The sequence below is a fragment of the Varanus komodoensis genome, unplaced genomic scaffold (assembly GCF_004798865.1).
Source record: "Varanus komodoensis strain SLA01 unplaced genomic scaffold, ASM479886v1 scaffold64, whole genome shotgun sequence".
Taxonomy (NCBI): Eukaryota; Metazoa; Chordata; class Lepidosauria; order Squamata; family Varanidae; genus Varanus; species Varanus komodoensis.
The window spans coordinates 3,814,343-3,829,734 of record NW_025336273.1 but is presented as its reverse complement, the minus strand read 5'-3'; the positions used below and the strand labels follow the sequence as shown (position 1 = coordinate 3,829,734).

The 15,392-nt window shown below is 63.3% G+C and overlaps 1 protein-coding gene across 1 annotated transcript in view; it reads left to right on the top strand.

Annotated features, from left to right (window-relative positions):
* The window catches only part of OTOF (otoferlin), a 107,030-nt gene that overhangs the window by 65,035 nt on the left and 26,603 nt on the right, over positions 1 to 15,392 (top strand). The window contains exons 9-25 of the mRNA XM_044450308.1: positions 7 to 133; positions 651 to 705; positions 1,108 to 1,239; positions 1,401 to 1,463; positions 3,451 to 3,535; positions 3,733 to 3,892; positions 5,439 to 5,625; positions 7,155 to 7,341; positions 8,253 to 8,476; positions 9,640 to 9,748; positions 10,158 to 10,344; positions 11,565 to 11,685; positions 11,829 to 11,929; positions 13,268 to 13,358; positions 13,884 to 14,000; positions 14,229 to 14,381; positions 15,168 to 15,357. Of these exons, the coding sequence (XP_044306243.1) occupies positions 7 to 133; positions 651 to 705; positions 1,108 to 1,239; positions 1,401 to 1,463; positions 3,451 to 3,535; positions 3,733 to 3,892; positions 5,439 to 5,625; positions 7,155 to 7,341; positions 8,253 to 8,476; positions 9,640 to 9,748; positions 10,158 to 10,344; positions 11,565 to 11,685; positions 11,829 to 11,929; positions 13,268 to 13,358; positions 13,884 to 14,000; positions 14,229 to 14,381; positions 15,168 to 15,357 (2,289 nt within the window). The remainder of the gene's footprint in view (positions 1 to 6; positions 134 to 650; positions 706 to 1,107; positions 1,240 to 1,400; positions 1,464 to 3,450; positions 3,536 to 3,732; positions 3,893 to 5,438; positions 5,626 to 7,154; positions 7,342 to 8,252; positions 8,477 to 9,639; positions 9,749 to 10,157; positions 10,345 to 11,564; positions 11,686 to 11,828; positions 11,930 to 13,267; positions 13,359 to 13,883; positions 14,001 to 14,228; positions 14,382 to 15,167; positions 15,358 to 15,392) is intronic.

The following is a 15,392-nucleotide window of genomic DNA, read 5'->3' as shown; positions in this document are numbered from 1 at the left end:
GGGCAGATGAGCCGGCCATCCTGGACGCGGAGGATCTGGACCGCAAGGCGATGCGCCTCGGGGGTGGCCTGGACCCGGACACCATCTCCCTGGCATCGGTCACCGCCGTCACCACCAATGTGTCGAACAAGAGGTGAGGCGCCGCGCGACGGGGAGCCAGGCGGGTGTCCTCGGCCGGGCACGGCCGGGCCAGAATCCGCCCTCACAGGCCCGTTTGCTTTGGTCGGTGCTCTGCTGAGCCCCAAGGCTCGGCACAAGCCGCAGAAGGAGCCCGGATCAGGCCCGAAAAGTGCTTTGCCACTGCAGGAGGTGGGCACAGGCAGTCTAGCTGCCTGTCCTTTGTAGTCGAGATGTTAATTGTGTGCTGTTACTTGTCCTTTGATCTTCACTGAGGGCTTTTATTTGTATTCTGCTGCGGTCAGCTATCCTGGGCGTGTGTCCTGCTCCAAGAGGCGGCCACCGAAACGTGGAATTCTGATGCTGGGGAAGTGTGCTTGCTCTGGTTCTCGCCCGCCCTCCCGGCACAGGCCCACCTGGCGGGGCTTCTGCGGGGCTCGCGGAGATGAGCAGAACGGGTCCGGCTCCTTGCCGGTTGCTGCCACCAAGACCATCGTCCTCATCATCACCACTATTTCTATTCTTGCTTCCAGATCCAAGCCCGATATTAAAATGGAGCCCAGCGCGGGAAGACCGATGGATTACCAGGTGAGCAGCCTCCGTGGCCCCTCTGGGCGGGGAGCTCCCCGCTTCCCCCCATTCCTGAGAATGCCGTGCGCCTCCCCGGCGGGCTGCTGTGCCCTTCGTGCAGCGCAGGGGCCGGATCTGAGCACTCCCCACGCGCCTCCAACCCGGTGGGCACGCTCTTTGGGGGCCTTGCTTGGTATTGTGGGGCCGGCGGATTCGTCTGGGCCGCTCCTGCACTGGCCACTGGAGTTAGAAATATGGAAACAGAGCGAGTCAGAAGGGGTCTCTGGGGCCATCTAGTCTGATCCCCGGCTCCACTCAGGGTGCGTCCTTTGCAAGCACCCGAGGAGATGGGACAGGAAAGCGCGTGAGGCTCTCTGGGGAGCCGAAGTGACTGGAGACACGGTTCCCTCCCCCGCCCAGGTCAGCATCACCGTCATTGAGGCGCGCCAGCTGGTGGGGCTGAACATGGATCCCGTGGTGTGCGTGGAGGTCGGGGAGGAGAAGAAATACACGTCCATGAAGGAGTCGACCAACTGCCCCTACTACAACGAGGTGGGCTCGCTCTCCGGGGCCGCTTGGGGGGGGGCAGTCAAGTCACGCACCCCCCCCCACTAATAGCATCTGTTGGGAGAGCCGTGCCCGTTTCTGCCTCTGCCATGTTTTGCCAGTGCATCTGGTTCGTGGCGGACTTCCGATTTCTTCTTCTTTTTCAGTACTTTGTCTTTGACTTCCACGTGCCCCCAGATGTGATGTTTGACAAGATCATCAAATTATCGGTGAGCAAACTTGCCTTTCTCGGCCGGAGCACATGCCCGGCCGTAACAGAGAGAAGGCAACACGCAGGCGGAGAGAGAAGGGGCGCCCCCAAAGAGGCCGGCCTGGGGGGTGGGCCCCTGCACGGTGACGAGCCAGACCGGGGCACCAGCGCTTCCCTGCCGTCCAGGTGTAGACGGCGCCTCCTCCGGCCCCCGCTGCCCCCCTCACCCGACTGCCCCCCAGCCCTGTTTCCGGAAACGGGCCGAGGCCCAGCTAGCAGCAGATGGGATGAAACGGTGCAGAGGAAACAGCACCAGTTTGGTGATCCTGGTGGTTGCCATGGTTGCCGGCTGAGCATCCTCCTTTCTTGGCGGAGCATTGAGGCGCTTTGTTCGCACCATGAATTCAAGCCTCCGCGCATTAACTCTTCCCACGTGGCAGGAACCTGTCCCCGTCGCCACTCGCCCTGCCGGTTCTGTCTCTGTTTCAATATACGCGCTTGTCTGAGCGTTCGTTGTCAACGGTCCCGCAGCATTAAGGCTTCAGGGGATGCCGGTTCTGTTCCTTTGTTCAAGATCCCTCTTACGTTGTGAATTGCTGATTCTTTGCTTATTAGCGGGTACAAAAATGTAGAGCAAGACGGAACGCAGTTGATTAGTCACCACATGACAAGTGCTCTGGCCAACATCCAATTAATCAGTCTAAAAATGTAGCATGTAGAATATATTTATATATTTATTTATTATTCTTTTTATTTAAACGTCATTTTAATTGTTAATATTGTTTGCTTATTTTATCTGGACAGGGCGACTTATTTTATATTGTTAATTTGTTTTATATTTTGAATGTATTATATTTTAATTTACGTTGTGAGCCGCCCTGAGGCTTCGGCGAATGGGGCGGCATAGAAATGTTTTAAATAAATAAATAAATAATGCAACTGAATGGACGAACAGCCCAGAGGGCCTTGTGGGTAAACATCTCCTGGTCAAATCAACTTATCAGGAGCGCTTACATCCATATATGCCCGACCGCCCCTTGAGATCTGTGGGAGAGGCCCTTCTCCGGGAACCCTCCGTGAAAGAAATTAGGAGGGTGGGTACTCGGAGGAGGGCTTTCTCAGCGGTGGCGCCTAAGTTATGGAATGCGCTCCCCAGAGAGGTCCGACTGGCACCGTCGTTATTTGTTTTTCAGCGCCAGGCGAAGACCCTTTTATTTAAACGTCATTTTAATTGTTAACAATATTTACTTATTTATCTGGCCAGGGCGACTTCTTTTCTTTTATAACTTTTATAACTTCTTTTATATCGTTTATATTTTTTATTTATTTTATATTATTAATTTTAATTTCATATTGTTATTTTTATACTGTATTGTACTGTATTGTGTTGTAAGCCGCCCCGAGGCTTCGGCAAGGGGCGGCATAGAAATGTTCTAATAGTAATAATAATAATAATCATCATCATCATCATCATCACACAAAGACTCATCTTGGCGGGTGCTTTGGAAAGCCTAGACTAAAATAAGCGTGGAGTCAGGGAAGAGCAGAGTCGGAAGGGGACACGTGGCCGCGCATACAGGCCCTGCCGGGGCAGGACGCCAGGTTAAGGGGCTTTGGAGATGGGGCCCTCGGTCAGAAGCGTTGCCAAGTCGAGGTAGGTTGTATCCTCGGCATTCCCACAGTCCCTCCGGGAGGTGAAATCGGATTAGTCAGGCAGGGTTTGTCCTTGAGGAGTCCAGGATGGCGTCCAATGAGCGCTGCACGGCTTTCCAGATGTTTACTGATTGCTTTCTCCTCCGCTCCAGAATTTTCCCTGGTTTGGTGTCTGTCTGACTGGCCTGCAGTGCCCCAATTCTTTTTTTGAAATAGCAATCTGCAAACCGTGTTATATGGTGTTTGGGGAATGTTCTCTGGAGAATAAAGCGCATCATTGCCTGGAGTGGGAGGGTCTCGTGGGAGGGTCCCGGGGCTCGCTGCTGACCTGCTCCTCCCCGGCTCACCTGCAGGTGATTCACTCCAAGAACCTCCTGCGCAGCGGGACCCTGGTGGGCTCCTTCAAGATGGACGTGGGCACCGTTTACTCCCAGCCAGGTGCGTGGCGCGGGGATGGGAAGCCAGGCTGGCCCAGACCCCGGGGCTCCCGCCCGCCTCCCGGGCCCTGAAGCACGCCTTCGGGGTGGGTGGCCCGATTCGGCCCGGCTGCTCCCAAGCCGAAGAGGCGGTCTGGGGGACGCGGCACTGGGAGGCCTGGCGGGGGCTCTACGGCCGCCTCTCGCCCCCTCCCTCAGAGCACCAGTTCTACCACAAGTGGGCCATCCTGTCGGACCCCGAGGACATCACGGCCGGGCTGAAGGGCTACCTGAAGGTGGACGTCGCCGTGGTGGGCAAGGGGGACAACATCAAGACCCCCCACAAGGCCAACGAGACGGACGAGGACGACATTGAGGGGTGAGGAGGGGGGGCCGCTGGGCAGCCTCGGCGCCCTCCCTGGGAAGGGAAGCGGGAGGCGGACCCCCTCCAGGTCCACACCTGGCATTCAGTGTGGGGCAGGGAGAGGTTGGCTCCCCCGCTGGGCTGCCTGTTCAGGTTGGCTTTGCTTTCCTGCGCGCTCTCTCTCGCAGAGAAGTTGGAGGGAAAAGGGTTGCTAAGCTTCTCCCACCCAAATCCCCCCCCCCCCAGCATACCCAGCTGCCCTACCAGTCTGTCCTGGTTTGCTTTGTCTTCTGTGACTGTTAGATGAAAAAGAGAACTCCCCTTTAGCTGGCAGTGCTGGATTTTTGACTCCAGTGACCGTGAATTTGCCAGACAAGTCCCGGATGCAAATCTCAGCCCTATAAAAGTCTGCCCACCTCCCCACCCCATGGGCTGGCAAAGGGAGGCTCCAGAAAACCCTGCGGCTTTTACGCCCGTGCCGCGGGACTCAGCCCAGAGCGGTCCCTGAGCCTGGGAGCAAGAGGGCCCTGGCCCACCTGGGGAAGCGCTCCAAGCCAGAGGAGGCAAGCGCAGGTGACGCCCTACATTTCGTGGGCACAAACCGCCGGGACTCGTCCCACTTCCATTTGCTGCAGCCCGGGTCCCTGGGGCTGGGGGACGGCCGGCCCCAGGTCTTGTCTTCAGTCGTGGGGCACTGGAGAGGTGGGGCCGGCTGGTGGGCTTGCGGGCCACGTGGGGATCCCAGTTCTTCCCCTCTCGGCCCCAGCTGAGTCCCTTGCTTTCTGCCGAGAAAGCCCGAGCGGGCGAGGAGCCTCGCGGGGGCCTGGCATTCGGGCCCCTCCCTCACCGCCGGGGCACCTCTTCAGCCCTCCGGTCCGTGGCGGGAGCCCTGCCAAAGGCCTCTGGGAGCCTGGCCCTTGGCTCATTCTCTGTCCGGAGAGAGGCGTTTCTTGGCCCGTTCCCCAAGATGATCCTGGGGGAGCATTAATCCCCCCTGGGCTCTGCGTCGTGTGCAGAAGGGGCGGCCCCCACGCACCCCGACGGCTTCCGAATGGCACACCTGAGAAAGAGCCCCTGGCACCTGGAAGGGTTTGGGCCACAATTGGGAAGCCTCCTGGATGGTCAGTTTAGACCCCCAGCTCAGTTTGGCCTGGGCTCACTGGGGCTCAGCCTGGGAGACGGTCCTAGAACGCCAGGGCTCAGTGCGATGCCGGCTGACAGCGGGACGCCTGCGCCCCTTTGCGCCCGAGCAGCAGGTTCCCTTCCCCACCGAGCAACCACTGGCAGGCCGCTGCCCGGAGAGCGGAGGGGGCTTTGCGCTCTCCCGGCGTGGCCCCCAGCTGGATGCGAGAGCGGCGGCCCCGACGCCCCCCGCCTGTCCTGCGCTCCAGCTGCTGGCATGCAGTTCCTGTACGGAAACTCGGGGCGGGCTGAATGCGCAACGGCCTGATTGCGCGGGCTGCAGAGAAGCCCCTGTGCGTGCCGAGAGCAGACCCCCGAGCACCCTCGCCCCCCGCTGCCCGCCCACTCTGCTCGCGCCTGAGGGCCCCGTGTCTTGTAGGAACCTCCTTCTTCCAGACGGGGTCCCCGCGGAGAGGCAGTGGGCCCGCTTCTACGTCAAGGTCTACCGTGCAGAGGGCCTTCCGCGCATGAACACCAGCATCATGGCCAACGTGAAGAAGGCCCTCGTCGGGGAGAACAAGGATCTGGTGGACCCTTATGTGCATGTGCTCTTTGCCGGGCAGAAGGTATGCGCACACGTCCCTTCCCACACGCCCTGCCTCCTTTTCCTTCCGAGGAACTCGGGGCAGCCCTCCTCCTCCTCCTCCTCCTCCCAGTCTTTCCCCGCCAACAGCAGCCCCGTGAGGTAGGCTGGGCTGAGCCTGGCCCAAAGGCACCCCATCGGCTGCATGGCCCAGCAGGGACGAGAACCCAGGTCGCCCCAGTCCCATGCGCTTCATGCGCTTCGCCACGGGCGCTCGGTGTGCAGGCGCGTTGACAGGTGGGCCCCATGGGGCCTTTCCGGCTCGCTGAGCGGCACGACGGGCGCTCTTGGCAGGTGCCGGAAAGGTGTGGGGTTGGCTCTGTGCCCAGGCTGCTTGGAGCATCCTTCCCCAACTCGGCACTTTCCTGATGTGTGGGACATCAGCTCCCATCAGCCCCGTCGAGCGGCCTGCGGTCAGAAGTGCAGCCCGTCGTTGTCCCAGCTAGCAGGAAACCGCCAGGCTGCAGGGGCCTGTGTTCGGGTCTCTTGCATGGATCTGTTTGCGGCCCTCGAAACGATCGGCTTCTAGCGGTCAGGGAAGGAGGATGAAATTCACAGGCAGCGATGCTTTGCTCTGCGCGCACTCGGGCTGCCGATCCGGCGGCCGGTGGGGAGGCGAGCCGTCGGGGCGTGTCCTGCAGCGCTGCCTCTTGGCTCCCTGGCTGCCCTGCTGCCCAGTAAGATGAAGCCGCCCGTCTTGTTCAGACTCACATCGGCTGCACTGAAGTTGCTTGCGGCCTGGCACCTCCCGTCTCCCGGAGCATCCCGTCCCGCCCTTGACAGTGCGGGCTCCTGGCCTTACGGGACTCGCCAGAGTCCTCCCTGCGTGAAGTGGCACAAGTGGGCAAACCTGCAAGGCCTTCCAAGGTCCCGGTCGAGGTGGCTCTGGGAAGCCCCCGTGGGCTGCTGTGTTTGAGCCTCCAGTGCCCCCTCCTGAGGTCGCCGGAGGCTCGCTGGGGGAGCGGGTGCCACCTGGCAGGGTCAGACCTGAGCAAGGGGGTCATGCCGCATCCCAGCAGGGCAGGCAAGGTTGGGTCAGGCAGGTCAAGGTAGGAGCACCAGGCTCAGCAAGCCAGAAGGCAGAAGCGCTCTTGGGCGTAGGAGACCACCGGTGGCTTGGAAGGAGCTATAGGCAGATGTTGTCTCAGCAGCAAAGCAGAGCCAGTGGAAAGCCTCGTGGAAGTGGCCACCGCTGGCAGGGCATGAGTCGCTGGCTGGGGGATGAGAAGGCCCTGCCTGATCTGCAGGCTTCATATCTGCAAGGCTGGGGAGAAGTCCTTCCGCTGACTTGGAGGAGAGGCATGGCTACCCACCAGGTGGCCCTTCTTCTGGCCCTCATCTTCACAAGAGTCTTCGTGAAGCCTTCGTGAAGCCTGGAAAGGCAGCGGCCTGGGAGACGCGGTGCCCAGAGGCACATGAAGGGCCACTCCGGGGAAGGAACAGTTGGCCCATTGGCCTCTCAGGCTTGGTGCCCCGGGGCCCCTCTCACAGCTCTGGTCCCTCCTTGCTCAGGGCAAAACCTCCGTCCAGAAGAGCTGCTATGAGCCCCTCTGGAACGAGCAGATCGTCTTCACAGAGATGTTCCCGCCACTGTGCAAGCGGATCAAGGTGCAGATCCGGGACTCGGACAAGGTCAACGATGTGGCCATCGGGACCCACTTCATCGACCTCAGGAAGGTCTCCAACGAGGGAGACAAGGGTGAGTGGACGGGAGCGCCGTTCGCCCGCGGAACCGCCTCTTCCCGGGCTCGTGCGCGGCTGGGGGCGCCCCGTTTCCCAGCAGGTGCATGTGGAAGGGGTGTGACGGGGGCTCTGCGTGCGCGTCTCCATGCCTGGGCTAATCCGAATTGGCGGGCCTGGGGCCGATTCAAGGAAGCCGCTGCTTGCGGAGGGGCTCCGGTGGGCGGCAGTGGCTAGCTCACCCCAGTCAGAGGCTGCACCGTTCCTGGAGGGGCCGCCTCACTGAAGACCCCGTAAGGAGAGCAGCAGCGGGAAAAGAGCCTTCCACAACGGGAGAGCACTCAGCACCCCGGTTTTAACTGACAGCGCCCCTGGAGTGGCGGCTTCTGGCCCAGCAGCGGCCTGAAAGCACCCCCGCCTCCGGGCGATGCTCCTAATGTTCAAAAGCAACTAACCACGGGCAGCTGGTCACCCCCGTGAGTCTGTCTGTCTGCCCACCGGTCGGAAGGCGAGGCAGGGGCTGTGTCCCTGGCGCTTTTCGGGCAGTGGGGCTCTCGCTGCAGCACTCGGCCTCCTCTCAGACCTGTTTGCATGGCCAGCGACCAGGGGGGCATCATAAATTAGAGGAGGGTGGACGCGGGGGGGGGGGGGGGCCGCCGGGGGGAGCGGTGGCTGTGCTGCTGCTGACCCGGAGCCCTCGTGGGAGAAGCCTGGCGTGGGGGACGGAGGGGGGTCAGTGGCCGAGGGGCCGGAGTGCGGCCGGGTGGGAGGCGGGGCCGCCGTCTGCCTGCAGCCCCTTCGCGAGCGAGCGGGTGCCCGCTGGCTGCCCGGGTCCTCTGCTGGTGGGCCCCTCGCGAAGGGAGCCGGGGGGAGCCGCCCACCCGCCCGGGGCGAGCGACGTGCGAGCGGACGTGCCGTGTTCCTTGCCAGGCTTCCTGCCCACCTTCGGCCCGGCCTGGGTGAACATGTACGGCTCCACGCGCAACTACACGCTCATGGACGAGCACCAGGACCTGAACGAGGGGCTGGGCGAGGGGGTCTCCTTCCGCGCCCGCCTGCTGCTCAGTCTGGCCGTGGAGATCCTGGATGCCAGCAGCCCCGGCCTGAGCAGCTCCACAGAGGTCCAGGTGGAGCTGGCCACCCCCGTGCCCGACGTGAGTGCCCGCCTCGCTCGCTGCCGCCGGGCGCCTCCCCACGCCCGGGCCCTCCCGCATCAAAACGGGGCAGAAGCCCCTTCCCCTTCCGGCGGGCGTGGGGGGCGGCCCGGTATTGGGCCGTGCCGGGCAGGAGGGAAGCCAACGGCTCGTGCCCGGCTCTGAGGCCGCAGCCAAAGGCGCTGCGTGATGAATCGCCCCTGCTGAGCTGGAGGACGGGCAAGCCTTCCTCCCCGAGACCCCGGGGCCCCCTCCGGCAGTGGGTGGGCTGCAGGCCGAAGGGCAGGGCCCACGTGGCGGCACCTGGTCCTCTAGCCCTCCCCCATGCTGGAGGGGCGGCCCTCCTGCCCTTGGAATGGGGCTGTGCACAAGCCGGAACCGCGGGACAGCGGGCGCTGGGGGGAAGCGGTGGGCAGCAAGGCAGCCCCAGGGCCCTGGCCTGGGAGGCGCGGGGGGCGGGCAGAGAGAGCCCCTGGGGAAACAGGCCTGCCCTCTCATCCCGCGAGCCTCCAGGGCCGCCCGACTTCCGCCTGCTTCCATGGGGGGCCTTTGCATCGCAGAGCCGGCGATCATCCCCGCTGCGGCCGGGGGAGAAGGGAGCTCAGCGGCAGGAGCAGTGGCCCTTTAAAGATGGCTTGCCCTGCCTTTTCCTCACGGGGGACGCAGGGCGCTGGCACAGCGCTCTGGCGACCCCCTTGTGTCCTCGCAGCAGCTCTGAGGGAGCCCAGCGACGAACCCGTGGCGGCCAAACGTCATGCGGGGCTGATGGACTCGAACCCGGGCAGCCCGGGTCCCAGCCGCACACGCCTCCCCGCCCCCACGCTGGCGGTCCCTGGCCCCGATCTTTAGAAGGAAACCTGCCCGTCACGCCAGACCAGAGGCAGAGGCGCCCCCACCCAGGGCCACACGGTGCCCCACAAGCGCCTCCAGCAGCTTCCCCCCAACCCAAAGGGGGGACCCCAGTGGGGCGCATCGTCAAGGCCCCGCCCGGAGCCGAGCTCTGGTGGGGAAAAGCACCCCTTGCTAGGAATCGCCCCTGCTGGGATGCAGCCCCAGAGACCCCCCCCCCCACCTGGGATGCAGCCCCCGCCAGAGCGGGTCCCCACCCCTGCGGCAGCGAGGGGTTTTGTGCTGGGACCGCCAGGCCATCTCCCTCTCCCCAGAACTGCACGGGCAAGATGGAGGAGTTCTTTCTCTTCGGGGCCTTCCTGGAGGCCACCATGATCGACCGGAAGAACGGGGACAAGCCGATCAACTTCGAGGTCACCATAGGTACGCGCAGAAGGGGGTCCCCGCCAAGGGGCACCTCCCCCAGGCGCTCCTGCCTTCCACGGCAGGCGCTCTCGGGCCGCAGCCTTCCCAGGAGGGCACCTTCATGGACCGCTGCAGGCGGGAAATGCCGGCACGCGTCCCCCGGGGCCGGCCGGCCGGTCTGGTGCCGCTCCGGCTCTCTGCCTCCCCCGTGTTTGCCCTGCTCCTTGGGCGCAGGCGGGACCCCCAGCGAGGGGGCCGTGGAGCCTCGTTCCGCGCTCGGGGCAAGGCGGCACCTCTTGGCTGCGGGGAGCGCGGCCGGGAGAGCCGCCTGGCGCCCCGACGGGCCGAAGCGCTGTGAGGGTGGCCGCACATGCCGAGCGTGGGCCTCCCGCTCGCTGGCCCCCCTGACCCCGGCCCCTTCCCCAAGGCAACTACGGCAACGAGATCGATGGGATGTCCAGGCCGGCCGTCAAGAGGAGGAAGGAGGGCGGGGATGGCAACGAGGAGGAATCCGAGCTGCTGCAGAACGAGAGCGACGAGGAGGGCGGCGACGGCGGCGGGGAGTTCGCCTCGGTCTCCACCTCTCCCCCCATGAGGCCTTTGGTCACAGACAGGCAAGTGTCATGGAGAGGACTGGTCCCCCAAGAGGAGGCGGCGGCGGCGGTGGTGGCGGCTGGGGTGGTCGGCAGGCCCGGGGGTCTGTCCCCCTGCGCTCCCTCCCCTCGGTTCAAAAAAGCCGCTGCCGGACTTGGAAGTCTAAATAAACCTTGTCTACTGGATTACCCAGTAGTTTGCTGACTCTCAAAGAACTCTAGAAGGTTAAAGAGGTAGGACTTACCGTTGTAAAAGCCATGCTGATTCCTGCTCAGCAGGGCTTCTCCTTCCATGTGTTGATACATTTAATCTTTAATCAAGCTTTCAGCTAATTTTCCCAGACCAGTTACATATTTCTGTAAGAAAGTCAGCAAGTTCATATTTGAGTTCTTTCAGAATTCTGGACTGAATAGATCATGGTCTGGTGATTAATTTTCATCTTCTCAGAACGTTCTCTTAGGGACAAATGCCAAGTTCTGCACCTGGGAAAAAGAAACCAAATGCACCCCTCCCAGATGGGGAACACTTGGCTCCCCAGTACTGCAGATGAAAAGGACCCTGGGGTCATTGTGGGCCATCCGCTAACTATGAGCCGACAATGTGATGCAGCTGCAAAAAGGGCAAATGCTCGTTTGGGCTGCATGACAGAAGCGTCACCACCAAAACATGTGAAATGCAAGTTGCTCAGCACTCGTCAGGCCTCACCTGGAGTCCTGCGTCCGGTTCTGGGCACCTAAGTTTGAAACAGGTGCAGAAAAGCGAGAAAGGGCCCGGAGGAGGGCGGCAAGGGAGATCCGGGGCCTGGAGAAAGAGCCCCGGGAGGAGAGGCTGAGGGAACGGGGCATGTTCGGCCTCGAGAAGAGAAGGCGGAGGGGGGACGGGGTGGCACTCTGCAGGCACCCGAAGGGCCGCCACAAAGAGGGGGGGCAACATCTCATTCCCGAGCGCAGGACACGGAGTAACGGGCTGAAGTTCGAGGGAAGTGGACCTAGACTGGGCAGCAGGAGCAATTTCCCCACTGTCGGAGCAGTGCAGCCGGGGAGCCTTTCGCCCGGGCAGCTGCAGGCTCTCCCTCGCTGGAGACGTTCGGGAGCATTTGGCCAGCCCCCCGCGTGGGACGGTGGGACGGGGTGCCCTGCAGCAGCGGGGGCTGGGCCCGAGGGCCCTCTGGCCCCTTCGGGCTCCCCTCTCCGGCGTTTCCATGCTCCTCTGACGTCCGTGTTCCCTCCCGCGGCTCCAGGAACTACTTCCACCTGCCGTACTTCGACAAGAAGCCTTGCATTTACATCAAGAGCTGGTGGCAGGACCAGCGGCGGCGCCTCTACAACTCGAACATCATGGACAAGATCGCGGACAAGCTGGTGAGGGCCTGAGGGAGCTGGGGCCACGGGGTCGGAGCGGCCGCAGCCCCGGGGCCCGCACGCCCTCCCCTCCCCTCCCCTCCCCTCCACCGGCGGCCCCGGGCCGGGAAGGCCCCCGCTGCCCGCTCGCTTCTGATCCCCAGGAGGAAGGGCTGAACGACGTGCAGGAGATGATCAAGACGGAGAAGCCGCACCCGGAGCGCCGCCTCCGAGGCGTCCTGGAGGAGCTGAGCAGCGGTTGCCTGTGCGTGGGAGAAGAGCCCGGGGCGGGGCGGGGCGGGGGGGGTCCCTGGGCAGCGGGAGGCGCCCCCCACACCTGCCCCCCCACGGCTGTGCTGGGCTGCAGCGCCCTGCATCTCCAGACCGCATCGGGGTGGGACGCGCAGGCCAGCGCAACTGGGAGGCCCCGCTGGGAGAGGCTGGCCATCCAGGGAAGCCAGCGGCGCTGGAGGCGGATGCGGCGCCGCGCTGGATTGTGTCCCGTTGCTTTGCGTGGGCTTCCGCCTGGCCTTTCCGGATGGGGCTGCTCTCTCCAAAGCGCCCCCCCCCCCCACATGGCGTTCCCAGCAGACCTGGGGCGGGATGGTCCGTGCGGCACCGCCACTCGCAGGGCTGGGCTGGGGCGCAGCGGATCCGGCCGCCCTCCATCTGCATGCAAGGGAGCAAACCTCACAGAGCTTGGGGGGGGGGGCTCTACTTCTGTGTAAACCTTGCCCAGGTTGTAAGGCTGCACGCGAGCATAAATGAAATGTGAATGGATGTAAAGGAAAGCCCGGCTTTTTTCTCCACACACCGGGTCCTTTTTTCTTATTTCCTTTCCCAGAATCCCCAGATTTATTAGTAGTAGGACCAAATCGCCCCACTAAAGCTGGCCAATTAGTTTATGGCTGCCTAAAAGTGTGCACACCAGCCGTCTCCCCGTGCGCTATTTTCCTTAAAACAACTCTGAATCATATTTATTCATGTCTACTTACATGCGTTTCCAAGGCTAAGCCGTGCCGAAGCGGTCCCCGGGATAAAATTACGGAAGAGCGAAGTGCAGCCGAGACGGGCAGGACAAACCCTGTAACAGCAGGGGAAAAGAGCCCAATTTTCCAAACGATGATGAGCCGCCATTTCTCGGAAAGGCGGCCGCAGCACCCCGGCGTCACGCTCCGTGGCAGGACGGCAGCGGCTGCCCCATGGCGTGGGCCTCCTGCCCCTGGAAGGGTGGGGCTGGCTCGGACCCCCAGGGCCATCCCAGCCACACAAACCTTTCTTTTCGGAGTACGGGCCACGTCGCCAAAGGCCAAGGCTGTTCCGCCGTGGGCTGCTTGGATGCAGCTGGGCGCTTCCCCTTCCGGGTATTTGCCACGGGTTCCCATAATGCCGGGTTTTGTGGAATGGCTGGGAATAGCTTGCCCCTTCCTGCGAGCGCGGTCGAACTGGGGGGCAGGTTGCTTCCACCGAATCTCTCCGGAGGGCCTGGGTCTCCTGGGGTGCTCCAGGACCGACCTCACGGCCGGGGCCCCCCAAAGGGGTCCCCTGCTCCCGAGCTTAGTGGCACCCCTTCTCTCCCCTCCCGCCTCCCGTTCCCGCCCAGGCGGTTCGTGACCCTCGCCAACAAGGACCAGAGCCACGTCTCGCGCACGCGGCTGGACCGGGAGAGGCTGAAGTCCTGCATGCGGGACCTGGTGAGTATGAGGGGCTGGGGGCCCGGCGGAAGCCAGAGGCGGGGAGGGTGGCGGGTGGGGGGCTTGCCCGGCCTGCCCAGGGGAAAATCCGTTTCTCCTGCATACAGGGCTGCTTGGATGCGGCTGGTGCTGAAAGCACTTCCGTTGGAGTTGCTAATTTTGGCAAGCAAGGGCGCACCCGGCCTCGCCAGCTGGAAATCCCTACGCCAGGCCGTTAATGGGAATGCCTTCCCCCCCCAGGCCAGCCCCTCCTCAGCAGCCTTGCTTTCACAGGGAGACGCTTCAGCTCACTCTGAGAGGCTCTCCCACTGATACCGGTGGGAATCATGAGGGGGTCGCCGTGCCTGGATCGTGCGCACAGCCCAGAGACCGAAGCTCACGCCCGGTCCGCATGTTTCGGCCTCCCTCTTGATACTCCCTTACGAGGCCCATAGAGACGGGGCTGCGGGAGGGTCCCTGGGGCGGGGGACCCAGCCCGCTAGCCCATCTCCAGCGCCTCCTTCGGCCTCGCCTCTCTCCTCACAGGAGGCCATGGGCCAGCAGGCGAAGGCCATGCGCTCCCAGGTCAAGAAGACCACCATCCGGGACAAGCTGAAGCAGGCCCAGAACTTCCTGCAGAAGCTGCGCTTCCTGGCCGACGAGGTGAGGCGGGGGCTGTCCTTCTGGGGCTCCGCGCTGGGCTGGTGGGGGCCAGTCCCCTTGGGCTGCGGCCCCGGCGTGGGGTGGGGGCCCACGGGGCGGACTGGCACTGCGGGGACCAAGCCGAAGGGGAGGGAAAGCGGGGGGCCGCCCCGGCGATGAGAGCCCTGCCCGGAGGAGGCCGGGGAGGGCGGGCGCCCCCGGGCCCCCTGACCCTCCGCCTGCCTGCAGCCGCAACACAGCATCCCGGACGTCTTCATCTGGATGATGAGCAACAGCAAGCGGGTCGCCTACGCACGCATCCCCTCCAAGGACATCCTGCACTCCATCGTGGACGAGGAAGCGGGCAAGGACTGCGGGAAAGTGAAGACTGTCTTCCTGAGGGTGAGCCGGCAGCCCCGCTCGGGGTCGCGTGCCGTTGGCCGAGGGGAAGGGGCATGAAAAGCAATGGGGGGCGCCAAGGCCTTCAACAATTCTGTGGCAGGCAGACGTCCCACAGGAGAAGCCGTTTGCTTCTGCCCTTGGGAGGCCAGTGGTTCAGCTGGCGAAGCAGGGATGGGGAACCTGCAGCCTGCAAGGCGATTTGGCCTGTGGGGCTTCCTTGTGCTTCTCTGGTGGGCAAGGCTTGGGGGGGGGGCAGGGGGGAGGTTGGGGGCAGCTCCCGTTCGCTTCTCCCAGCAGACTTTGCCCTCAAGCCCACTAGGAAGGGAGGGCTCTCTCTCCACCGGCTGAGAATAAATCAGTCTGGAACAAGGAATGCCATTTTTGAGGCCTGCCCATGTCAAAAGCCAGAAGGTTTCATGGAAGGTGTTGTAATTATAAGAACTGCAGCAGCTCAGGATCCTGGATTCCCATTTCCTCTGCACGCCACGTTGTGATGTGCGGCATTTGAGTTCCACTGGAGGTTTTCCAAGCATTGCAAAATGGCGCCTTCTCCAACCCAGTGCCCTCTGAATTGTTGGAGCGCAATTCCCATCATGCCCACCATCGCGGGTTGGAGAAGGCCGCTTTAAGATCAAGGTCGCGTGCCCCTGAGAGCACACTCGGCGGAGCTGAATTGGACCCTGCACCCAGGGCAGATCCCGAGCGCAGATAAAGGGGCGGCGTGTGGGGGGCCCACGGGAAAGGCACAGTTGCGGAGCGGCGTCTCCTCCGTTGCCCCCGCCTCAGTTGCCCGGGAAAAGGGGCTTCGGGCCGGCCGGCTGGACGGTGCAGGCCAAGATGGAGATCTACCTGTGGCTGGGCCTCAGCAAGCAGCGGAAGGACTTCCTCGGCGGGCTGCCGTGCGGCTTCGAGGAGAAGAAGCTGCCCCGGGGCCAGGGCCTCCCGAGCTTCCCGCCCGTCAGCCTGCTCTACACCAGTAAGCGCATCCCCCGCCTGCTCCCGGGGCTGCCG